The sequence below is a fragment of the Osmerus eperlanus genome, chromosome 19 (genome assembly GCF_963692335.1).
Source record: "Osmerus eperlanus chromosome 19, fOsmEpe2.1, whole genome shotgun sequence".
NCBI classification, from domain to species: Eukaryota; Metazoa; Chordata; class Actinopteri; order Osmeriformes; family Osmeridae; genus Osmerus; species Osmerus eperlanus.
Genome location: NC_085036.1, coordinates 8,214,490 through 8,239,603, shown reverse-complemented (window position 1 = coordinate 8,239,603; position 25,114 = coordinate 8,214,490). Strand labels below are relative to the sequence as shown.

Here is a 25,114-nt window from a genome sequence, read left to right as displayed (position 1 = left end):
GGATCAAAAGTGTGAAGTGCTTGTGCGAATGTGTGCGAGTGTGTGAGATGTGGGGTTAGCGTGTGTGTTTTAGTGTGTGGACTTCAGTAGCTATTGTGACACAAAACAATAAGGAAGTCACAAGGTCTCCTTTCTCTGTAAGTGATTGTGGCCGGGTAAAGGGCGGTCGGCGGAGAGCTTCGCTGTTCTAGAACACTCTCGCGGGGAGCCGTGGTCGATGCCAGTTCCCGTGACTAGAACAAGGGAGAGAAAAAACCCCACTTCTCACTTCTGCCTCTGAGAGGAAGATAAAAAGAGACATTCACAGGTCCTACACACGTGGGTTTTTTTCAGAAGCTTTTCTCGGTATGGCGCAAACTGTTTGTCGCCAGCACACATGTGCCAATGGAAATAGATAAGAAAGGGCCCCACGCTGCCGGTAAAATGCTTGGGAAAGAGAGAATACCGAAACCGGCATCAGAGAGAAGCCGATCTGGTACCAGCTTCGTGTAATGCGGCCAGACTTGACGTAGATGAATGACAGGGTTTCATGGCAGCTCCGTGCCATCGCTGAGTCACTGCTAGGCAACCAGATCAGTTGGTACAGGGTTACCCTTAGCCTGTGGCACGGGCTAGCTAGATTAGCTGGAGCTGCGCAGTGGCAGGGCTCAATGTTTGCGAGTATCTGATGTCAGTTCAGTTCACACCGAACCACAAGCCCTGGTTGAGGTGTCAAAACCACGGATGTTGTTTCCGGGTAGTTTATGGTAAAATACAAGGGCTTCCAATGCAGCCAAGATAACCACACTGGAGGCTGTTTTCAGAATGAGGACTTACATTTGTACACCGACAGCTAATGTGATTCACTATGAATACGCATCCTTTTTAGCTTTGACAAGTGGAGTAGACAGCCACTGGATAGAATCAGAATCTGGTTTATTCGCCATGTAGGTTTACACAAACCCGGAATTTACTGTGGCAGGAAGGTGCAGACAATAAACATATACTATATTAAATTAAAGTTAAAAAGTACAATAGTCTAACTAATTCGAGGAACTAAACAATCTAAAAATTGTAGAGAGCCCACTCACCCACATGCAGGCCTCCAGGCGGACCTTGGACAGGATGGTCCAGAGGGTGATGCTGCCCTGCACAGCCCCCGCCCCGGCCTCCTCCTGAGCCCCGGCCTCCAGGGGGCAGATGATCTGCTCGGGGTAGGGCGGCTCGGGGAAGTCGACGGAGCCGCACTCGTACGCCGCCAGGGTCACTGATGCGATGTGAGGACCCTGAGAGAGAGAGAGAGAGAGAGAGAGAGAGAGAGAGAGAGAGTGAGAGAGAGAAGAGAGAGAGAGAGAGAGAGAGAGAGAGAGAGAGAGAAGAGAAGGAGAGAGAGAGAGAGAGAGAGAGAGAGAGAGAGAGAGAGAGAGAGAGAGGAGAGAGGAGAGAGAGAGAGAGAGAGAGAGAGAGAGAGAGACGGGAGGGGGTGAATTAAGAGAGAATAGGAGTGGCAACGGTGCACCTGTGGGCAGCTTTGAGTCACACTTTGTTCAGGGAGATCCCGAGCAACAATATAAAATGCCAGGAAAAATACTTTTTAACGGCGCTAGATAACCCCATTTACCCCCATCTCTCGTCTGACATTCTGTCGCTGAGATGCGAGCGACAGTCCCCAGAGAAGCGGAAGACAACCGCCACACAACCTCCACACTGTGCAGAGACCCAGGGAGGAGCCACGGAGGACGAGGGGCACTGGGGCCCCCGGGGCTGAAAGGTGGGTCGAAAGGTACCCCACATCAAAGACGGAAACGAAAGCTGGGGAGAAGAACCGTTACACACAAACACACACACACACACACACACAGGTGCACCTGCGTTTCGAGGAAGGGGGGGGGGCAGCTCTTCTCCTGGGACCCTGAGGTGCCAGTCATAGTGACGGTGCGGCTCTGCATCTGACGTGGCAGCAACCCGACACACACACGCACACACACACACACACATTGAGTGTGCAGTTCTTAAACTGCTCCTAGTTCAGCGAATGTGATGCTGGCGTTCACTCGTCGGTGTTTATGTAAGGACAGAGGCAGGTGTGCGAGCACGCCTTTGAGGGAAGAGGAAGAAGAAGAAAGAAAAACACCGATATGGGATCGTCCTGTTTACGTCCTCGCGTGTTGTTTGTTTAGTTTGGTAATGACTCCTGAGGCGGAGAATACAGGGAAGGGAGAGCAGCTCCTCTCCGACGCGCGGTGAATGTTCACTTCTGTATGTCCTGCTAACAGACAGCGTGTCCTGACATGGAGTTCCATGGAGAACCCCCCCCCCCCTGTGCACACACGCACGCACACGGCTTTGTACGCTCCCTGTTGCTCTGAAAAGTTAGGCCCAACGTTTACAAACAAGGGCAGGCCTAGAATCTGGGTCAGTGTGTGTGTGTGTGTGTTTGTACATGTCAATGTGTGTAGGAGTGGTGCCACCCAGTGACGCATACTCTACTACCAACGGTCACAGGGCAGTTTTTCATTACGCAATATTACGGCTGGCGTATCTCGCAATCTGGGGTGGGGCCGAGACTTCCGCTAGGAACCAGGACAGAGAGGACAGGATGGGGCCTAGCAGTGAAGCAACAGCCTGTACAGCCAGCCAGACAGTCAGGCAGCTAGTCATTCAGGTCGTCAGTGAGCTGTACATATCCAACCACACTTTACAGAAAGGTGCTCTCCCTCACAGGTCACTCACCGCAGACAGATGTTATGAGAACTGAGAGAAGAATTCTGTGTAATGGCTTATCATTTTTCTAGAGAACTTTCACCTACTGCGTTTCTGGAAATCAATATTTAACGTCAGCCAGTTCCTTGTTACTGGTGTTCTCTCTGCAAGAGAGACAGCGAGAAATGTGCGATCAAATAACACCACAGGAAAGTCCCTGATCTGACCCTGTCTATAACATACTATTCATTTCCTCTTCTCAAGCACTGTAGTGGCGCCCAGCTAAGGCTGAGAACAAGCTGTCCTCTAACACACACAGATGAACTACTACAACAAACTGTCCATTAGAGTATGTGTGTGTGTGTTCTTGAGTAAATGTGTTTGTGGGTGACTCAGCCAGGTTTGATTTCTCTGACTCACACTGATGCCTCCCAACAGTATCAGATATGTTTACTAAACACACACACACACAGGCTGCAAGAGGACAAGAAGATCCTGCATGCACGAATCTGTGTCCTTGCTCCATCACACACACACTAAATGGACGCACACTAAACAGGAGTGCCATGCCGTGTCACTGTTTCTCAACTTACAGTAAGTCCTCTCATGTTGTTGGGTGACTCAGTTAATCTGGAGCCCAACCCTGAACGGTCAGCCTCTCTACCTCTCTCAGGTGTCACAGCACACTTGACAGAACACACACACACACACAGCCAAGAGAGCAAGAGGCACAGTGGCCATACAAAACCCATCGGACTGGTAGAGATGTAAAAGGAGGTAGATTCCCCCTCCCTCCCTGCCACACACACACACACACACACTCCTTAGGCACCTTACCGTAAATCCATCCATGAGATTGCAAACAACCAGCCACACAGCTCACTTCTCTGAAGAACATACGAGCAAGCAGATGTGTGCACTGCACACGCGTGAAAAGCCCATTAGATCTGGGTAAACGTCCATGATAAGATAAGGTAACGACTGGTTTGGGGGCAGGGACTGTCTTGTGTTCAAACTAAAGTCAGGAACCATTTCTCCTTCCTCCTACTCCTGACTGGAAACCCGTATGCGGGAAAGGACGCCAGCGTCCGAGGAGCCGCTGAAACAGCCCGGTTCTCCCGTGGAACCGGGCTTTTCTGCATGAGCAGCCCCCGCACGCTCCCTGCTGAAAGCAGCATAGCTCACATTCTTGTGGTGTCCCGTGGAGACCGCCACAAGGACCAGGATCCTCTGCGGAGAGTGTGTGTGTGTGTGTGTGTGTGTGTGTGTGTGTGTGTGTGTGTGTGTGTGTGTGAACACCGGTTTTGAGACCAGGAGGAGTTAAATATTCCTCTTCATTGATTACAGCACATAATGAAAACAATGCAACCCCACCAACAGTGCACACAGACAAACGAAACTTGACACTTGACTTTCGATACTGTGCCACCGTGGAACTGAGATTGGTCAAACTCACACAAGGCGATTCTGAAAGTCTGTTAGTCACAACACCGGAACAAGACCTATCCTTCCCATACTGTTCGGCAGACAACTACACAACTATCGACCGTCATTCGTCTAAATATTAAGAGACAAGAACAAAAACACAGTTCCTTTGTCTTGTGCCACGTGCAAAGTTATCGGATTCACTTCCTTGTCATTCACTTGCCACTTCCAGCCCTGGCATCTAAACATGTGTCAGCAGACCTCCTGAGCTCTGAAGAAAAAGTACTCTGGGGTACTGCCCAAGGAGTCAAAACAAGCAACCACTTTGATGCCCACTGCACACTGAGAAATACAAACTGTACAGTACATAGCTTGGCCAGTACTCGATACTGTCGTATTGGCCTGGGCTTGAGTGCTATGGTGTTAACGGCAGGGGTACCCAACCCCTAACCCTGGGCACAAACCCCAACGGTCGCCTGTAATCTGACCGTAGCCCGATGATGACCACAGCAGCGGTATAGTCCGGTCATCTGGGTCTCTGGTCAGGGGCCAGTGGTGCACGGTCCATTCGTGGTGCCTTGAACATAACCACTGCTGTAGCTGTTTATGACATGGTCGGGCAAGGGGCGAGGGGGGAGCTTGTCCTGGGGAGGAGACAGGGGAGGGAGGGAGTGTCTGTGGCACACACACACACACACACACAACTGCACACACACACACACGGCCTCCATGGGGTGGTTGACATCCTGTGGTGAGGGGACTGGGGAGGGCGGGGGGGGGGGAGGGGCTGATGTGATTTATTCATGTGGGCAGGACTCATGACCTCATCTGAGCCCCCTCCACTCCCCCTGGACTGTAATGATACCAGCAGCCACACACACACACCCTGCCAACAACACACACGCACACACACACACACGGGGAGTGGCCCGAGAGATAAAGCTAAATCCATATCGACGACTAATAAACATGGAAACCATCTGTAGTTGCGCCGTTACATCCTGGTGAGCAGGCACACACAGTGCTTCTCAAGACCATCGAGAAGCTTCCGGCGGATTCCACAAGCTCGGCTAAACGTTTAGGGGTGGATGCCACTGTGTGGCTGACACCTTTATCTCCCGGCAACTCCTATGCCCTAGGAGTGGGGAAGGCGGGGGCACACCAGCCACAGGGTGGAGAGGGAACACCAGGGAGACCAGTGTGGTGGGACATTCACTCGTGGTGACAGTGTGTGGGGGGGGGGGGGGAGAGCTTGGGGCCTGCTCCTCAGACACATACCTCAGATAGCTAGTGTGGGAGGTTGAGGACCTATGATTCAGCAGCTAGCAACGAGCAACCGCTAATCTCGTCCCTACACATCTCCCTGGCATTTGGCTTTGACTGGCTTCGAGTGAGTCACGACAACGCTTGCCCCGACCCACGTCTCCGACCTGAGGTGGAATGCGCGAAAAGGCGGAAGAGTTGAATGGAGAGATGAATGAACGCATGAATGAACAAACGAACACACGCGCAAACAAAACGGGGGGGGGGGGGGGGGGGGGGCCCGAGCGCATGAATGTTGGCAATTGTGCCCCGGCAGAATTAGCCTTTGTGTCTTTGTTTCGAATCGAAACCCATGCCCAGCTGTGGTTTGCATTAGCCGTGTCGACCCCACGCAGAATGCGTCGCATGGAGGTAACTCAAACCTCCTCTCAGCCGTCCAGGATCAAACGCTGGCCAGTGTGCTCGCACATCCAGAAGGAGAACGCCTCTAATCGAGTTTTACGTCCATTTGAATCAAAGGATCCATTGCAAGGGGGCCATTGCTGCCGTTTGGGGAATAAAAGGATTCAAATTTGATCTCGATGTGTTACTGTCAGCGGGGGGAACAAAGCAAGTCGTTACGACGCTGTCGAATGGCAGGCCGCCTACATGATTCCTCCACCACCCTTCCCATAATTAGTACATGAAACACACACAGACAGACACACCTGTCAGGGACTTTTGCCGCTGCCACAACGAGCCCCGTTCCCGTCCATCCTCTCCTCCCTGCTCTGACACTCTGATGTGGTTTCAGAGTGGCGGCAGGTAGAAAGACAAGCCGGTGACTCACGTCTCAGTGTCACAGGGCCGCCAGACAATGACCCGGCTCTGTGTGACGGGGGCTCCTTTGTCCTCGGGCGTGTCCTGCTGTGCTGGGAGCGTTGGTTAGTGGTCACCTCGCTCCCCTGTCCAGCCCACACAATAGGTAGGTGAGAGGTAGGCGCTGGCCCACAGATACTATGACAGATCTACCCCGGTAGACTCCTGTTACACACACGCGCGCGTGCATGTGTCCACAGACACAAACACGCACACGCGCGCACACAGACACATACAGAATGGGCGTTGGAGAACAGCAGTGGATAAACACAAGGTTTGTGTGTGTCCCAGACGAACCGAGTGTGTGGCAGCGCGTCATACGGCCCTGTTTATGTGGACGGCGCTTGTATGGATTTCCGTGGCAGCGTGTGGGTGTCTGAAATGAGTCTGAAGGAGATGGTCGTGGAGACAATAACCCTGGCGGTGATTCCTGAGGGGGGAAACAGAGACCTCCAGGTCGGCCTGGCCACGCACTGCGTCAGTTGCCGATAATTAAGGCAGCGCCGGTCATAATTACCGACAGTGAAACTTAATTTCAGGGGCTTTGCTGGGGAAAATCTGTATACACTACACAGCCTTCAGGACAACGTGTAATTTGGCGAGCCTAAAAGACGCTGGATATAGAAATTGAGTGACCCGTCTCCTTTATTTAGCCGATCCACATGCTTATTTCTGGAGGACAAGTGGTAGTAAATCACACTCCCTAGACAAGCTACAAACACGAAAGTATTTTTTTATAATGCCTCTAAACTACTTTTATCTGTGGGACTAGCAGGCCCGGGAGATGCAGGGGGACAAATATTGTCGAGAAGGCCCTAGTGATAACTGAATGGGAGGGCTGGTCGCTTTCACCCAAACAAAAAATGTGTTACGACTCAGAGTCTAATACCTATTTATTCCCTTGTGGCTTTGTTGATTTACTGTTGAGCACTGCAATTTTAAAAACACCCCAACCCACTTACTGAATGTAGTTTAATGGATTAGTGACTCAAATGAGATCCCATCCCAAGCATCTGCAGTGTCCCCTGCGGACACCCCCATCCATCATGCCACTCGGGCGTGATTTATGGACAACAGCAGTGACATCTCCGACAGAGATGACGCTGAAAGACAAATGGTGAGAACACATGACTCGGGGACGGGGGAATGGCAAACCTCCGCTGAATGCAAAACTGTGATCGCGTCCAAGAAGCTCTTCCTCATGATCCTCATCACCATCACCACCGCCGCCACCACCGACGGTCGCTCCGCCCCAACCCTCCAGGAAGGGGGGCTGTTGTGTCACAGTCTCAAGGGGGAGGGGAACCACGCCTCAGCGGGTCCCCGTCCCCCTCCCTCCGTCCCCCAGTCCACTCACGAGGCCTGGCAGAGGGGAAGCGCTCCTCTAGCCCGACGCCTCCACCCCCCCACTGGGAGAGCTGTGCCCAATGCATGGGTGAGTAGCGAGGGCAGCCATCTCAAATAAAGGCCCTTGTTGCCAGAGCATATGGACCAGAGCCAGAATACTGAGTCATGTGTCCGCGCCCCCTCCACCCACCCCCCCACCATCGCAGCCGGTACACCCACGGGGGAGATCAGACCTTACCCCTCTGTTTCCGAGACGCATTCGCAACTCTTTTGTGTTGAGAGGCTGTCCTGTACTGGAGCTATATACAGCTAACATGCAGCTGTATAGGAGTCCAGCTTGATGCTGCCCCGGTGAAGGGTGTGTGTGTGTGTGTGTGTGTGTGTGTGTGTGTGTGTGTGTGTGTGTGTGTGTGTGTGTGGGCCGAGGGATAGGGGAGGTTGTGTGCTTCTCCAGTAACTACAAGTACTGTCAATGTTCGGCCTCACTGAAACACTGACACAAAAGAGACACAAGCGCAACCAGAGCCAGCGAGCAGCGAGCCCTCCGCTCTCTCTGGCTCCCCATCTACCTCTGCTGGGGTTCACTGGTACTACAACTAGGCCACTAATAAAGGCACTCGTCTCATCATCGATAAGCCTGTTGAATAACAACTTTTTGCAATCTAAGTTAATAAGGTAGGTGGTGGACCATGGTTCAATGACAAACGTTTTGCAGAGCACGACACTTATTGAGAACAGAGCGATACAGGAAGATGGCCCCTGTGCATCTGTCCACGGACGACTCTCACATCTAGTTCCCTAATTACCCACAAAAGGAAATAACAGTCACATGTCAACTCCCCTCGCAGACAAGAAAGTCACATGAACACCCATGAGGTGAAAGGGGAGTCACATGTCACTGGACGCCTTGCGGGCGAGGCCCCTCGGGTCCAAACAAAGCCGGGAAGAAGATACACTAGTGGCGCTGACGGCGGTGTTGTCGAGTTCTTCCTCGTCCCGTTTTGAAAACGGGGATTTCAACACGCAGACAGATGGCGCCACCTGCTGGCTCACTCGAGGTCTAGCGAGTGTGTAACAGTACAGGGGCCCAGACAGCTCCCCGGTGGTGAACGTGCGTCATAGGTGCAGAGGTTCAGCATGAGAGCTGTGTCCTCGGCAGCGCTGTGTGATAGGACGGCACACAAGCAGGGGCGGGGTCGAGCAGGAAATCAAACCACAGTGAACTCCTTCATGCACATAAACAATCTTTTGACGCAGAGCTGAGGAGGACAGAGTGAACTCAGTGATCGGAGTTTCCAGATTTTTCTTTTTTTTCTTTTCTTTTTTTTTCCACAGATGGTTATGGATAGGACGGCCTATCAGAACTTGAAAACACACAGCAAACTAACAGTTTCTCTGCTCGAAGCTAAACATCAAAAAGTCTGACATTTCTTCTTCCAACGTCAGTTTGTACCCTAGTACAGCTCATTGCCCACTAGATGGTGCCCATCTACTTGAAAACAAACTTGCACGAGAGAGGGGAAAAAAAGGAAAGAAAGTAAGTCAGGTCACCAAAAAAAGCTACAGCTTCTCAAATTACATTTGGGGGCACCGAGTTTGCTTTCCAAAACACAGAATGAAGGACACACTTAACAGTTTCCAGTTCAACTCCTCTGGGTGATGGGGAGTGAGTGCGACTGCGGGCTCCCAAATGGCAGCTGGGTGGCTCAGTGTTAATAATGCTCAGAGAACAGTAAAGACTAGCAGATGTTTGGGAGGCCGTGTCTGCTGCGCAGCCAGCCCCGATACTCACGGATGCACAGAACGTGCAAAACAGAGAGAGGGAGGGGGAGAAACCTAAAGGGAGGGGATAAGATGGGAGGCAGAGAGAGAGAGAGAGAGAGAGAGAGAGAGAGAGAGAGAGAGAGAGAGAGAGAGAGAGAGAGAGAGAGAGAGAGAGAGAGAGAGAGAGAGAGAGAGAGAGAGAACAGAAGAGGGAGAAACGTAAGGAGAGGGAGGGAGAAGGAGAGGTGGAGGGGGTGGGGGGGGGGGTTGCAGTGTGCACTCAGTCAGCGAGGTCACCGAGTGCGCTCGTTCCCGGACAGCCTGTCAAAACACCGCTGCTACCATGCCGCAGTGTGCCTCTCCACCGAGGGGAACTCTACACCGTCCCACCACACACACGTGCACTTGCGCACACACAAACTCTCTCCCTCTCTCTCCCTCCCTCCCTCCCTCTCTCCCTCCCTCTCTCCCTCTGAGACAGTTAATCTCCCTGAACTCCTAACCGTGCTCCGACGTTTCACGAAAGCGCAGAACAACAGGACGCGATGACCACTCGCTGACCCCCCCCCCCCCCTAGCATCGTTCACAGACAGCGCATGGCTTCTGGCTACATCAAGTGGCATCAACAGGTACTGGATGGTACCAGAAAAGAACGACACAACATGAAACCCGAGAGGAGGCGTGAGGTCTGTGGAGCGGCAGCGTGGCCGTACTCACCAGGTAGAGCAGGAAAGTGTGCAGGCCAGTCCCCAGACCCACGGAGGACAGGATGCCCAGGCCCAGCCAGTAGGCACACCACAGGGACCTCTTCTCCACGTACTGTACGTACTGCGGGGGCCAGAGAGAGGGACAGTCAGGCGCATGTCGGCAGAACAGGCAGAGGCAAACGAGAGAAAGCGAGAGAGAGACAGAGAGAAAAAACAAGAGAGACAGGAGGGAGGGCCGAGGGAAGGTACGAGAGTGAAAGTGCGCAACAGAGAGAGAGGGAACCACAGAGGGTGGGAGAGGGCAAGTGAGTGGGAGAGAGAGACAGAGAGAGAGAGAGAGAGAGAGAGAGAGAGAGAGAGAGAGAGAGAGAGAGAGAGAGAGAGAGAGGGAGAGAGAGAGGAAGACCTAGAACCGGAGTCAGAGCCTGCTCTGTTGAAAAGTTTGGAGGACAGAGCCGTAGGGTAGGAGTGTTCGGAACAAAAGAAGAGAATCACTCTTTTCATGGCAGCCAAGTCTTACACAACTAATAAGTTAAACTAGCCAAATCTCTCTCTCCCCCTCCTCCATCCATATCTAATACAATCTACATGGAAAAGCAGTTCCTGAAGTGAGGGCAGGTTGTTTTCAGGAAGAGGCATGGATGGACGGTGTAGATTACAGTAACTGTGGAGGTTTTCTGGCAAATTGCTCGTTTCCCAGTGACCCCAGGAAAACAAAAACAACATATGCACTGTCTCTCATCACTTAGTCAGCGTGCTGGGAAGTACTAGCTATTAGTAATTGTTTTCAGTGTTTCCTAGGAATTAAGCAACACCTTGGGGCACATGTAAACGTGGAAAATATATTTACGGCCTTGAAAATTCATGACCCGTTTTAGCAGGTAAATACAGTAAGGACGGATTCAAGCCAAATCTGTGTGTTTTGCCCTGGAAAAGCATATTTGTTTTATTATTGGGCCTTTAGAATGAATAAGACCGATCTTAACGTGCGTTACCTCACAGCGTAGTGATGCTAATTATTAACACGATATACTCGCAATCACATGGTGATTCACACACACACACACACACACGTATGCCAGTAAGAAAACGAGGACCCTGCATAGCACTGTGGCACTGTCATTTTACAGCTAGAAGTCCTTGTGTTTGATCCCTGCCTGGGGCACTGGTGCTGAGGTTGCCTTCCTCCCTGGTCTCTCTGTGTGGAGTTGGCATGCCCTGCCCGCGCTCACAAGGGATTTCCTCCGCAAAAGATCGCCAATAAAACCATGCAGAACAGATGGCTCCTCCTACCCACCCAGGTATGAGGTGAGCACTTGGACTTGGCCCCTGGTCACCTTGATGTGGCTGACCACTGCTCCTGGCTGCCCTCAGAGGAAGGACAACAGGATGGGAAATGCAGTGCAGAAATGTGGTGGACACCTCTGTGTGTGTGGGTGTGTGTGCGTTTGACCACTCCCTGCACGCGCGTGTCACACTGCATGACCAATACAACTTCATTCTTTATTCGTATGTTATTCAAGTGTTAAAGTAGCGATTGAGGTCGGCTGGAGCGTGACGCGTCATTCACCTTTTGATGAGTTCCTTCGATGGAGTAGACCACATACAGAAGGATGAAGAGCCCCGACAAGGCGAACGCGGTCTGTCGCCGGTGCCAAAGCCTAGGAGGAGAGGAAGGACAGGGAGGAGAACAGAAAGAGTCGAGGGGGAGGAGGAGAAGAGAGCAGAAGATGGGGAATAGAGAAGGAGAAAAAGGTATTCAACGGTGGGCAGCGTGTGGATCAGACCTACCTGGCCAGATCACGACAGTGTGTTTAAGTGGCCGTTCGAGGCAGGAGCTTAAATCCCTGATCCCTGTCTTAAAGGCTTGATTGTCCCTTCTACATATCAGGCACATTAGTGTGCGAGTGCCACAGGATATAAAGACGGTCACATTCTTAATCAACACTTACACCCCCCCCCATCTGCCGACTTCAGGGCTCAGGACCAGAGAACGTTAACGCCTCTGAGGAATCGACTGAAAGTTCCCTCATAAAGATTGGTAGTCGTTTTACAGTGCCATCACATTATTTTGAACCAAATTATTGTTGAGCGTTACGATTACACAATCCTCCATCTGTCAGTCACCTACTTGAAGTCTGCAAACAACCGCGTGTTGACTTTGCGGAGGAACTCGAATTTGGGCCGCGGATGAATTAAAACAATGAATGCCACGGTTTTTATGTCAACTTTGTATTTTTCACATCTAATCACTTCTGAGAGTCGGTCTACTGCCTGATGCAAGAACAACATGTGCTCAGAACACACGTCCTATGAGCGCACGGCTTGTGGCGTTTGCGGTTCCCCACATCCTCTTGTAGTTTGAGGAAAATAAACATCTTGTCCTCACACAGCAAACCGCAAACAGCCCAAAGACTGCACATGCTGACCTTATTTTGCTGGGGGCCTTTTACATCAGCACAGGGGGTTAACATAGTTTGTCATTTCGGAAACACTTTTGCGTCATCCAAGGGCCCGCTCTCTTAGCGCATGTGGGAGTGTTATACAACAGACCATCTCACACAATCTCCTTTCAGACAGAGGGAATAACAGCATCATGAAGTCTAACATGAACGGAGGTCCGTGATAACATGTAACGCCCTCCTGTCATGGCTTCGCAACTCCAGACTGAAACATGCTGAGGGAGTCAGGAGGGCCTGTCAAATGAAAGCAGACAAGAGTCTCAAGGTCCCATCTCTCTCTGGGTCTCTGTGTGCATGAGCGTGTGTGTGTGTGTGTGTGTGTGTGTGTGTATTACCTTGATTCGCAGACATAACAAAGTGCAAGTTCATCGGTGAAAACCAAACAAACTTATCTTTTCAAGATAAGAAGTACGTCGAGATGAATTAACCAAAAACACAAGCTGACGAGGAACATGACAGAGTCAGAGCTCTCTTCACCATGTCCTGTATTCGAACATACACATTTCTTTACCGTAACACGTGGACATGAGCAAGACATTGAAGGCATTTCCTCCGCGATAAAAGAACGGATGCCGTCTCCTCTCACCTGCACGCCCACTCCTTCAGGGTGATTAGCAGCTCCAACAGGAAGTAGTGGAGTGTGACTAACGGCCTCTTCCACACCACCAGAGACAGACGCTCCTCCCGGTCCGACTGTTTCCTCTCGCTCAGCGACGCGTCTGTCCACACAAACACCGTTTAGCATCCACTGTCGTCCTTTTGTCCCACCTCTCACTTGTTTACATCCATTCTTACAGCATGGTAGAACATCGTCGTTCAGTACAAACTAAGAACTCCACGACGGTGCAAAAACAAGTGTTCTTTGGGGTGACAGAGGCAGCCACGGCTCACCTGTAGACTGTCCGTTGGGCTGCTCCTTGGCCCCGACACGCTGCTGAGGAAGCTGACAGTCTGTCGCGCTCTCTGCCATCTCACGGGGTAACGGAAGGACCGAGGGCCTGGTGGAAACACGGAGAGAATGGACACGGCTTAACGGAGATAAGACACGTTTCTATAATCTATCCCACGCTATCTTTCTCTCACTCACTCACACACACACACGTTTATAAATATACAGCCACTGACCGGGGGACCAGAGCGTTCAGAGTTAATATGCTGCGTCCTGCAGATTACTGGTAACCCAATCAGGCCAATGCGTGACCTAATGATACTCGCAACAATTCGTCCTGCCAACTCTACAGCGTTCTCTGCACTAGACACGTAACGTACACTGTGTAGTTAGTCCTTGCAGCCAATAGTAGCCTCGTTAATGTATCTATTCCTTGGGGTCAACTGGGGGAAAAGGACATCAAGTTCAAATGTGGCGCAATGTCACAATGTGCAATTTCAGTCCTGGTCTTTGGGACCCCCTGCCCTGCCAGTTCTAGATGTTTCCCTGCTCCAACACACCCGATTCGAATGAATGGTCGTTATCAGGCTTCTGTAGAGCTTGATAACGACCCATTCATTTAAATCAGGTGGGTTTGAAAAGGGAAACGTCTAAAACATGCAGTGCAGAGGGTCCCGAGGACCAGGGCTGAGAAAGGCTAATTAGACCACCAATGCCCCATTCCCTGCACAGTGCGAACCCCTAGTTTGTAGCAGAGTTGAATATTCTGAAAGCCTGGTTGCGCCCATACTGAACAAGTTAGTATGTTCTGTATCTCATCCCAGACACTTTAGCGACAATTATCCATCATGCGCAGATGTATCCTCGTGTCTGGAATGGTCCAGCGCAGAGACAGATGGTGGGAGACGGGAGGTAAGATTGAAACAAGACCCACCTTCAGCACGCTCAGGAGTCTGTCTGTAAAGCCATGAGATGAGGCTGACACACAGGCACGCAGTTTACCATCTGGTGGAAGTGTCAGAGTCCCACACAGGCTAATCTGTCCAGCCAGCCCCCCCGACCCCCTCTCTAGGGGAGCCTCTGGCTCCAGTTTCCTGACGTCCACATTGGCTGTGGTGACAGACAGCAGTCAACAGTGTTGACTTTACAAAGGGCCCATGAAGGCTCTTTAGAACCTTAAGGAATTTTGTGGACATATGTTGAAGCCCAACAAAGATGACAGAGATGGTGTGTGTCCTTTTCTCCCAACATTGGATCACGTGTTCAGATCAATCCTGGGCCTAACAGTGGAGGAAAGTTTACAACGTAGCCTACTGGACGAGCTCTTACATGCTTCAGTTGGGTTGCAATATAAGATGCATGAGAATACTCCCACTATAATTCTGAGATAGGTTGTTGCATAAGAGCATACAATATATGTGTATTATTAAACTAAACTGACCGCCATGTAGCAGCAAATATATTCTGCTCTGACCTGCAACCTTGAATCTCAATTGATCAGCATTACCAAATATGAAGGGGTTGAAACAATTGGGAAACTATTGCCCTATCCCCGAAGACTTCACATTATATAAAAGATCTTGCGTTCATTACAGACTTTCCGTGGGGACATTACGTGAATATGTAGTTATACAAACGCACCAATTTCTACAGGGTTGCGTCACCAAAAGGACTCGAGATACAAATAATTTACATTTATGATTGACCTAAACCTGTACTTCCGCATAACATATAGGCTAACTGAGGACAATGTGGGACATTTACTTTATTTACAAGTTCATATGGTTCCTAGGCAACTGAATGTATCCGCTTTGAAAGAATACAGAAGAGAACAGCACAACGCGCGTTTTATTCAGCAGCGCAATTGCCTGCCACGGATTTGATTGCGCAATAGCTTCCTCAAAAACAACTGCCTGTGCGGGACCTGTTGAGTAACCATGCAGTCCTAACACACCAATGCAAAACGTTATACAGTGAACATAATCTTTACAATCCTAATATCTTCGAACAATGCGGGATTTTTAACAAGTAAACACTGGGCAATGTATACCAATAGTCCCTAAATTTCAACAACAGAGCCCAAATAACAAACAAATCAGAACCTAGTGTTTGAAGGAGAGAAGGCTACTCACCTTACTGAGATATGTCTCAAATCCACAAGAACTATGCCCCATATGCCACCGTCTCAGCTCCGCTGGTGATGTAGGGCAATAGAATCCATTAACTACATAATAACTTATTCGGGGTGTGGTGGGGGCCAGCAAGGGATAACGCTGCAAGAGTTGTCGGGGGAGGGGATGGCATAAGGATGCGTGTAAGGGACGTTTCATCATCTGCCTACAAAAACCCTCCGAGACCAAGACTAATTAGAGCACTAAAAATAAAATCAGATCGTTTTCCCGGAGCACACATCTAAGAGATCTTGTCTCTCTGACGATTTCAACTAAAAAGTGACTGGCATTGGTGCAAATACCCCAGTCTAAAAAACACACCCCGGCCGGAGAGATTTTTCAGAAAGTAACACGAAGTCAAAGCATGGCCTAATTAGCTGGGCCCCTCATTTAAAATGATCCCGGTTTAAATGTATGTTTGTTGGTGTAAAAGTTAACTTCTGTGCCTGAATAGGGTTAGATTTCAACATCAGCCGAAATGACACAAAGTACAGTAGCCTACTGCAGTAGCCCTGTGTAGTTACTGTGATCCGTCATCATATACAAAAACACATTTATATTTATAGCTATATTTGACAAGTGGAATTAAACATCAAATAATCAAATTGAGTACGCCAATAGGCTCTGGGAATAAAACATGTATTAAATTACAGTTAGGCCTATTTCCAGTATTATGCTGTTTTAGCCTAGTTTTAATATCTGATGCAATTAATACAGCAGATAAATGTGGATATTTGTACCTACCGAACAGTCTCATTGTGGAACTACCATTGTCTCCGGCGGAGCCAAGTGGAGGAGACTGTTAGTGCAGGTTTAAACCCCAGTAACAAGCCTGGTGCATTGCGAGACAAGCCGTAGATCAGTCAATGTCAGGTGGATTCGTCCTGTCGTGTATCTGGAACACCAAATTCAACAGATTAGTAGTCATCTGTATCACCCTTACCTTCTTCCAACCCGAGCTGTCAAACGCCGCAGCCTATATCACAGCAATCAGACCTGCGTTTTTGCCAATCTCATGGACAGTCTGGGCTGTGGTTTAGCCTACTTCCGCCAGCGTGCAGAACGCGCACCACGCACGCAGACTGTGCAATAAAGATTCTTAACTTGGATATGATTCCATGGAGAGATGCATCCTGTAGAAGCGCCTCGCTTAAATTAAGTCGAAAAAGGCAGCGAGCGCTTGAACCAACACCGGCTGTTTTTAGAAGAGCATTATACGCGCTGCTTCGGCACGCATAGGCTGCTACACACAGATTTTTATAATTTTATGATTCATATTTTTAATCGTATACAATACAGAAAATAATTATATTAATCCTCGCATATGTGGTTTAAACTGTACGTTAAAATATCAACAATTATACACGTTTACAACTTGGCAACTCTACTTTGTATCAAACTAGCCCACACACATATAAACCACATTCAGTGATCTCTAATGCATGTATTAATAAGTGGTCCTATGAGCATACCATCAATTGGTATTACCTTATTTTAAAAATGTCTCTCTTCGTTTGTAAGCAGGTTGCGCAGCAGCACCTTAATTTACTGAAACGTACTCACCTTCACGTCATCAAAAAGAGACGAGGAACCGGACGAAGGAAGCAATAGCAACACGTTTATCCAACGGAAAGGTAGGCTTAAACCAGGATTTTGTTTTTAACGCGCCTAGAAGAAGTAAAGTTAATATTGAAAGTGACCTAGTCTACTTCGTAAAATACGTTGTGAGCATAAGTGAAGACTCGTTTTTATGTATCAAGACTAAAGGCTCGCACGATTGTTGTCTAAACCTGGCTAAGCTAGCACGTTTAATGGTACAGGCACAAATGAGGTTGTAGCAAAGTTGAGGCTAGATTTTCACTGAGTCCGTGTTTAACCCTGGATGTACTCTGACTACTTTGACTTCTAATTCACAGCTTGGTCACGTTGATATGGATTCACTGTACGGACAGATAGCTGTGGGTATATTGGCTGGAGTGGGCTGTGGACTTTGTCTTGGATGGCACTTTCGCGCTCGCTTCGGCAACTCTTCCAGGGCTGTCATCTCAGCTGTCGGAAACGGCACTGGAAATGAAACAAGTGTCATGGGAGAAAGCGGCGAATTCAAAATGATTCTTGTGGTTCGATCCGACCTGAAGATGGGAAAGGGTAAAGTTGCGGCTCAGTGCTCGCACGCAGCTGTGTCAGCCTACAAGCAAGTGCAACGCAGAAACCCGGAGCTCTTGAAACAGTGGGAATACTGTGGCCAGCCCAAGGTGGTGGTGAAGACCAATGACGAGGACAGTTTGTTAGAGCTGCTGACCCATGCTAAAGAGGTTGGGCTGCCCGTCAGTCTGATCCAAGACGCAGGGAGGACGCAGATTGCACCAGGATCACGCACTGTGCTCGGCATTGGTCCTGGCCCTGCGGATCTTGTGGACAAAGTCACCGGACACTTGAAGCTGTATTGAACAATATAACAAGAATACTTAATTTTCTGTGGGAAATAGTTTAAGTAACACTGGGACTGCCTCCCAAACAAGATATTTTTTTTATATCATAGTTGTATTTGAAGCTGTCATTTTTGTTACATTGTCTGTTAAAATCAGAACCAGAATCCTATAGGCCTAATCGAGCCCAGTTGCTTAAGTGCCGTTAGTTGTGCTGGCTGTGGTTGACATGACATTGGGACAACACTGGTGCTGAGTTTAACAGGCAAGGTCCTTTACATCGAGAAATGTGACTCAATGAATAAAATGTAAATACATCTACCACAGTTGCAAACATGTATAAAGAATGGTGACAAGACCCCACTTTTCTTGACAAACAAGAAGCCTTTATTTTATGTGGAAAAGAAAACTGCCGTTTCGTTCATGATCCAGATTATGCACAATCAACTATTTTAAGTGCACGCTTAATCTAGTCATTTTGTTTAAGAGTATAAGGTAGAGGGAGTTAATGATTGATTTCTTGTATACGCGCAAGCCTTTGATAAAAACATCCAATTACCACAGTCCTGTGATTTTTAACTCAGATTCAGAGAGGGCCAACTGAAAAGAAAACCAAAACCTGCCAGGACATCAAGGCTAATAGGTTTTAGTATCTCTCTTCTGTACACTCAAGAACAGTGACCTAGAACACCACGATATCCAGCATACACAAACCTTAGCACAAAGAAAGGGAGGGAGGGCAGGTTAGTAAAATACACACAGGTCCGAAGAATAAGGTTTCTTTAGTAATCCCTCCTCAAATGGAATGGTCCCACACGAGCACGTAACACAGCTCAAAAGGGGAGGTCATCTGTTACACGCCGAGACAGTAAAAGACACCTGCTCCTCCCCACGGTCTGACTGGTACACCTGCATAGGCTTGATTTGGGAAGGATAATAAAACTAATTTTCTGTATGCATTTAAAATAATCTCTCGTTCCTCAAGAGCTCCACGGGCCCTGCCCACCCCCCCCTCCCCCCCCCTCCCCGAATGTTGGGTCATCACTGGTGTTACGTAGTGTTTCTAGTTTGTGGTCATGGAAGCGGCAGTCTCATTGTTCAAATATAGAAGAACATTGTAGCTGTTTTTTTTTTGTTTGTTTTTTCTTGTTTCTGAATATACAATAATTAAATGCATTTTACAGACGGACAGAATAAGCTGCTCACACACATCAAAATGAAGAGATTCTACATTAGTTTCTTCTCACTACAGAGTGCAAATCAGATGCTTCACAACAGACCTTTTTAATTAAGAAGAGGACTTCCTCTTTCCACAAGCCCCTTCATTGTACACAAACCATTCCCCATTCAAAAATAAAATAGACAAATTAATTCTAGTAAATATGGAATGTGAAAAAACAACTTGTGATCCAATCTTTTTTTTCCCATTGACAATAGAAATAAAATGGAGTCCTTCATGACAGTTTGAAAGAAAATAAAACAAAAAACACAGATAACAATAAAATAAAAAGAAGAGAAGAACTGCTTGTTGGTATCCCCTGTGGTGAGTAGAAGATAGTAATGGGCTGGTGAAGGACTGAGGAACAGATGGATGGATGGTTCCGGAGGGCTGCTTGACCCGGGCCTTACATGCCATAGCCGAAGCCTGGCTGGGCCTGAGGGGGCTGGCCGTAGGCTGCAGGCGCCGAGTAGCCGTAGCCGTAGGCGGCCTGTGGGGGGGGCACTGCCACGCTGGGACCTGCTGTGAGCATCAGCTGGGGTGTGCCTGCAACACACACACACACACAAGGTTACACATGTACCGTCCTTCTGTAGACAAACACCATACATCATGGTTCTAACACAAACCTTCATAGGCCCTGAGGAGACAGGACTTTCACATGCAGTGCTTTTCATCTTGGAGTGTAGGTTACCTACGCTGACGTGACCGCGTGGGGTTTCAGACCAGCGGTAACTTCACGAGGGGAGGATGTGAAAGGTCTTACCGTAGACAATAGGCTGCGTCTCTGTCGCCTGCTCCTCCTCTTTCCTTAGGGACTCTGAGGTTTCTAGCTTGTCCACCTGGGAGAGAGGAACAGCTCGTTACACCCAGGTTAAGGTACTGCAGGTCGTAGAGCCGCTGGAGAAGGGTTACATTGAATTAAGTAGTTAAATTAATAAACTGAAGTGATTGATGGAAGGGACCATTCCAGGGGAGGGGTGTAGATTGTGTGCAAACTTAGGAACCCCCAGCCAGGCCTGTGAACTGCACCATGGTCACATACCAGTCAAGCAAAAGCAGGGGAACAGAAGACTACATTACTGAAGGGGACTACAATTAAAACTAGATTGAACACTGGGGTCCCTCCATTCAACCAGCAGTGCTAACCAAACTGAACGGTTTCCAGGACTGATAGAACCTGTATGCAGAGAACCAAACCCATCAGGTGGTTGATATTCTGTTTCTTGGATTCAGCAGTATGCTGTAGCCATCCCAAGCCTGGTAAAGAGCAAGGAAGAATAGCTGATCTTGTTACCAAATATTGGGCTGGACGATGCAGCATTATATAGGATGCATGTCGTCATGAAAGAAGACCGTCATAAAACAAAGCCTCGGGTATGTGTAGCAGATTATGCATCTACCCGTTCAATCAAAAGTGGGTTCAGTTCCCTTCATACCTCTTGTTAAAAGTAGTTTGGAGATTAGACCAAAAAACAAAAAAAACTACAACTCCCAATTAGCTGAGGTTTCATTGGCAGAAGAGAACCATGCCACGGTTGGTGTTACACAGTTGGTTTCCGACAGGTGCATGGGAGAAGGGGCCCCAGCCTGGAGAGCAGTTCCCAGGCTGGTTCGCACACTGCACCAGCACAGGCCTCCCGTACACAGCTGCCAGGCTCACTGCTCACCGGCTCACATGCTTGTTGTAGAAAACCAGAGAAAGCTTCCGAGTGCAGCTCATGTCACTCCTCTTTTTTAATATATTCTGTCCTTTTATCTTTTATCCTGCGTACACGGGGGGGGGGGGGGGGGGGGGGCTCACACGGGCGTAAACTAACGGCCTCTCGATCTGCAGTCAGTTGCTCTACCCCTGAGCTGCACCTACAAACGGTATATCGAGGTCCTACTCCTGAACCGTGAGAAGCTGTGTGAGGGAATGCACTCTGCAGCGACGCTCCGTGAGCTGTCAACGTGCCGATACTCATTGACATGTTCTGCGTCGACCCAACTCTGGGGTTTCCCGCACGTTACAGTGAACACGGTAGTTTGCGTCTCACAAAACGACAGATCCAGCTTCTCTGTAAAGTGCATTCTCTTCCAGAAGGTCTCGACCGCTTGTCTTGCCTTGACAGTTTTAGTACCATGGTTACATGCAGTCTACCGCTGGTTTTCTGTCCTGAAATGAGGCTGAAGTGCCCGTCGTATCAGAAGAAGAATCTGAGGTAAACCTCATAATGGGGGGGGGGGGGGGGGGGGGGGTCAGAGGTCAGGACTGAGAGCCAATGGCTGACTGGCATGGCTGGCTTGAGACTCAGAGTACCTGTTATTAGTTACAACCAAATCTACTGACATACTCTCCTCAGTCAGCTTGGGTTGATTAGAAAGCTCTATATGTATGTATGTATGTGAGAAAGGAGAAGAACTTCATATTGCTCCCCATAGGGAAATTAATATGTATGTATGTATGTGTGTTTGTGCGCTTGTATGCACGTGTTAGCGCACATTTGTGAGTGTGAGCGCATGTGAGTGTGTGCGCGTACGTGCGTGCTTGCTTTCATGAAAGCAGGGAAACATGGAGGGGGGGAATTAAATCCAAAACGGTCATGCAGATTCCTGAGGTTGCAATCCTCCAAGCTACACGAACAATTTAAGAGTGTAAGAGATAGATGGAAGAGAGGAATCGAGTTTCACCTTGTCCTTAATTGCATCAACCTGGAAGGAAATTCAACACAAGCGGGGCTTAGAAAATAAAATCAAACTCAATTTTCACAGAGATAGAGAGCAGTCTAATCAGTATACAAAGGGGGGCGACCACTAGCATATCTACAGTATAGAAAGAAAACAAAAAGAAATCGCTTAAAGACCATAACATACTCCTTTCCATGATCAAAATCAAAACGAGTGTTCTGATTGGCTCACCTCCCACTTTTGCCTGACACAGCAACGGGACTAACAAAACATTTTTTTTTTGCCTATATATACACACTGTATTTTTTCTATACAGTATATAAGCTAGGCTAATGCTATATTTATGGCCCACGGTGATAAATGCTGAAAGGTTGGTGTGAGAGCAGCTTGTGTTCAGGTGTGCTGCGCAGGCATGCTGACTCATGCAGCCATGCTCAGGGCAGACCCGCATGCACACACACACACACACCGCAACCAATGACGAGGCTCCACTTACTTGGCACTAGAAAAGTCATTGGATTCTAGTGGGAGAAAACTAAGAGAGGGGGAGAGAGAGCGCGCAACTGGCCCTCTGGTCTGCAGAGAGGACACCACTAAAGTAGACGGGACACCACTTAAATCATGTTTCATTCGAGCCACAGCCTCCCAAAATCTGATTGGCTGAATTCTCCTCTGAGAGCTTTCCCCCAAATCATTTACCCTCTCAAACATGAAAAAAGAGCAGAGCAAACTGAAAGAGGAAAACACAAAAAAAAAAAAAAAGAAAACAAAGCACTCAAAAGTACAACCCCCCAAAAAAAGAAAGAAGAAAAGAAAAACGAAAATGTGCACAGTAATATTTTTTTTTAAAAAGTGCCGATTCATCCGGTCAACATCTGGGAGCTGGGAGAACGCACGGCCCTCCGTCCGAGCGGCGGAGCCCCGTCCGTGACCGCGGCGTCTCCGCGGGGACCCACCTTGGACAGGTACTCCCTCATGACCTGGATGAAGTAGGGCATGGAGAAGTCCATGAGGTTGTGCCTCCAGGCCGTCTCCAGCACCACGTCGGGCCGCAGCAGGTCGTAGCAGCTGAACAGGCAGGCGGCGAAGCACTCCTTCTTGTCGTCCTGCAGGAACCAGGCCAGCAGCTCCTCGGCCAGCTCCACGTCCTTGGACTCGGACGCGTACTGCATGGCATCCTGGGAAGGGAGGGAGGGGGGTTAAAGAGGTTTCTCAGACTGGTGACTGACTGTGTCTCGTGGGACTAATGGCGACCTACATTGAGGAGTGGGTTTAAAAACATTCGGGGGGGATGCTTGTCCCTACCAACGTGGCCATCTAGTGGTCATCGCTCGCTACGGCGTCCGCGTCGCGCGCAGTTCTTACCTTGTACAGTTTGTCCTTCTTGCAGAGCTCCACGCTCTGTTTCCAGCGGTTGTTGCCCTTGAAGAGGTAGGCGGCGATTCTCCTGAACTCGATCAGCTCGTGTTTCTCCAGTCGCTGGGCCAGGGAGATGTTGTCAAAGTTGTCGTAGGCGTCTATTGATGTCCTCACAGCCTACGGACACAAGGCGAGGCACGGGAAAGGGTTAATGTTTTCTTGTTCACCCCGACACAGCCTTCAGTAGCTTAAATGCAGGAGGGGAAGGGGGTCTCACCTGGTAGTCTTCCTCTGTGATGAAGAGGTTGTTAAGTGCTTCATTGACAGACTTGTTGTTGTGGTTCTGTACTGACCGCAGGTAGGGCTTGACCAGGGGCAACTGCTTCACCTGGGGAAACCGACACAGGAACTCAGACTCAAGCATGTAACTACCAGTCCATACAGTCCCTGTACACTGACTCAACAGAGTGGACACGGAGGAGGAGAGGGGGGAAGGGGCTGACCTTGGTGAAGTAGTTGACGGCACGGGAGTGGTCGAGTCTGGGCGACAGCACGATGAGCAGATCGTTCAGTAACAAGGGCTTGAACTCCAGGTAAAACTGGACAGCTTTGTAGTAAAGTTCCACATTGGCCACCTGCAGAGAGAGAGAGAGAGAGAGAGGGGGGGTTATATGTACACGGCCCTCAACGGGGAAACCTTTACGTCCGTGGTGAACGGCTCCTGTCACCTGGGAGGTGGTGGATGGGCGTGGTCGTGTCGTACCTTGGTGATGATGTCTTTGAACTGGCCCTCCTTCCAGGCGTCTGTGGGGTGGTTCATCATGGTGATGATGGCGTTGTCGAACTCCTCGTACTTGTCGTACAGGAAGACCAGCTCCGCCCACAGGTGGGCCTGCTCGGCCGCCCTCAACACCTGATTGGGTAAAAAAAAAAAGAAAAAAAAAGTCTCAAGTCTGAACCAATCACCATCAGCTTCTTTCATAACCTTCTGTTGAAGACCGACTCGGCCTCATGTCCAGGACAGGTCAGTGCTTGGGGCCTACCTTGGGGATGTTGACCCTGGACCAGAAGAGCTCCAGGTGCTCCCTCATCTTCTGGGGTTTGAACTTGGAGTAGAGGATGGCCAGCTCGGTGAACATGCCCATGTGAGCGCGCTCCAGCCCCAGGGCCGCCTCCAGCATGGTGATCAGCTCCTCGAAGTAACCGCGGTCCTGAGGGGGCAGAGGAGGTGGAGAATGTTCAAGAGACGCACTTTATGGAGTAGTACTGTTTAGCGAGTTACAACGCAATACAGGATCACATTTCAAGTCCAAGTACGTAAAATACATTAATGGATAAATAACTAAATAAAAAATTTCAAGGCGTCTGAGCCAATTGTGTTGGATTGCTCAAGCCTCTCTCTGTGTGTGTGTGTGTGTGTGTGCTAGACCTAGACAGCCCTCTCTGTGTGTGTGTCTATGTGTGTGTGTGATAGACCTAGACAGCCCTCTGTGTGTCTGTGTGTGTGATAGACCTAGACAGCCCTCTGTGTGTGTGTGTGTGTGTGATAAACCCCCCCCCCTCTCTTACCTGATAGTAGTTGATGAGCTCCTCCAGCTCGTCGGCGTGGACCACGATGTGGAGCCCGCACATCTGGGCCAGCCGGAACTCGGTGCCGTCCACGCAGGCGAAGCACACCTCCTTCCAGGTGCGGGTGCTGTTGGCCTTGCGCGCCCCGTCCACGGCCGCCTGGTACTCGCCCAGGTGCACCAGGGTGGAGGCCAGACGGCCGAAGTTGGACACGTTGTTGTACAGCAGCTTGGCGGCGTCGTACATCTTCTCGTCGTAGCAGCGGTCGCCGACCTGGACGGAAGACGGACGGAGGAAAAA

At 49.5% G+C, this 25,114-nt stretch overlaps 3 protein-coding genes across 9 annotated transcripts in view; 1 reads left to right on the top strand and 2 right to left on the bottom strand.

Moving 5' to 3' along the window:
• Positions 1-16,714, bottom strand: part of LOC134039384 (vacuole membrane protein 1-like) — a 43,096-nt gene extending 26,382 nt beyond the window's left edge. The window contains exons 1-8 of one of the 6 annotated variants that reach the window (XM_062485215.1): positions 16,565-16,714; positions 16,313-16,463; positions 15,530-15,670; positions 13,400-13,506; positions 13,095-13,227; positions 11,617-11,707; positions 10,057-10,167; positions 1,071-1,265 (exon numbers count right to left, since the gene is read on the bottom strand). In XM_062485215.1, coding sequence (XP_062341199.1) covers positions 1,071-1,265; positions 10,057-10,167; positions 11,617-11,707; positions 13,095-13,227; positions 13,400-13,478 — 609 coding nt within the window. In that variant the 5' untranslated portion in view covers positions 13,479-13,506; positions 15,530-15,670; positions 16,313-16,463; positions 16,565-16,714. Of the gene's footprint in view, positions 1-1,070; positions 1,266-10,056; positions 10,168-11,616; positions 11,708-13,094; positions 13,332-13,399; positions 13,507-14,331; positions 14,352-15,529; positions 15,671-16,312; positions 16,464-16,511; positions 16,534-16,564 lie in introns of those variants that run through there. The other 5 variants (XM_062485216.1, XM_062485217.1, XM_062485218.1 and 2 more) reach the window with 5 other exon arrangements.
• A 353-nt stretch (positions 16,715-17,067) lies between these two features.
• Positions 17,068-18,356, top strand: ptrh2 (peptidyl-tRNA hydrolase 2). The gene is made up of 2 exons (XM_062485221.1): positions 17,068-17,202; positions 17,485-18,356. The coding sequence occupies exon 2, from the start codon at positions 17,500-17,502 to the stop codon at positions 18,016-18,018; it is 519 nt and encodes a 172-aa protein (XP_062341205.1). The 5' UTR covers positions 17,068-17,202; positions 17,485-17,499; the 3' UTR covers positions 18,019-18,356.
• Positions 18,357-19,422: 1,066 nt separating this feature from the next.
• cltca (clathrin, heavy chain a (Hc)) overlaps positions 19,423-25,114 on the bottom strand; it is a 30,483-nt gene continuing 24,791 nt past the window's right edge. The window contains exons 23-32 of one of the 2 annotated variants that reach the window (XM_062485213.1): positions 24,815-25,087; positions 24,289-24,456; positions 24,009-24,158; positions 23,749-23,880; positions 23,523-23,633; positions 23,252-23,422; positions 22,843-23,064; positions 21,890-21,910; positions 19,983-20,058; positions 19,423-19,762 (exon numbers count right to left, since the gene is read on the bottom strand). In XM_062485213.1, the coding sequence (XP_062341197.1) occupies positions 19,623-19,762; positions 19,983-20,058; positions 21,890-21,910; positions 22,843-23,064; positions 23,252-23,422; positions 23,523-23,633; positions 23,749-23,880; positions 24,009-24,158; positions 24,289-24,456; positions 24,815-25,087 (1,464 nt within the window). In that variant the 3' untranslated portion in view covers positions 19,423-19,622. The remainder of the gene's footprint in view (positions 19,763-19,982; positions 20,059-21,889; positions 21,911-22,842; positions 23,065-23,251; positions 23,423-23,522; positions 23,634-23,748; positions 23,881-24,008; positions 24,159-24,288; positions 24,457-24,814; positions 25,088-25,114) is intronic. The other variant, XM_062485214.1, reaches the window with a different exon arrangement.

What these genes read in the sequence shown, in the direction of transcription:
- ptrh2 (XM_062485221.1), top strand. Translation starts at nt 17,500, where the DNA reads ATGGATTCACTGTACGGACAGATAGCTGTGGGTATATTGGCTGGAGTG.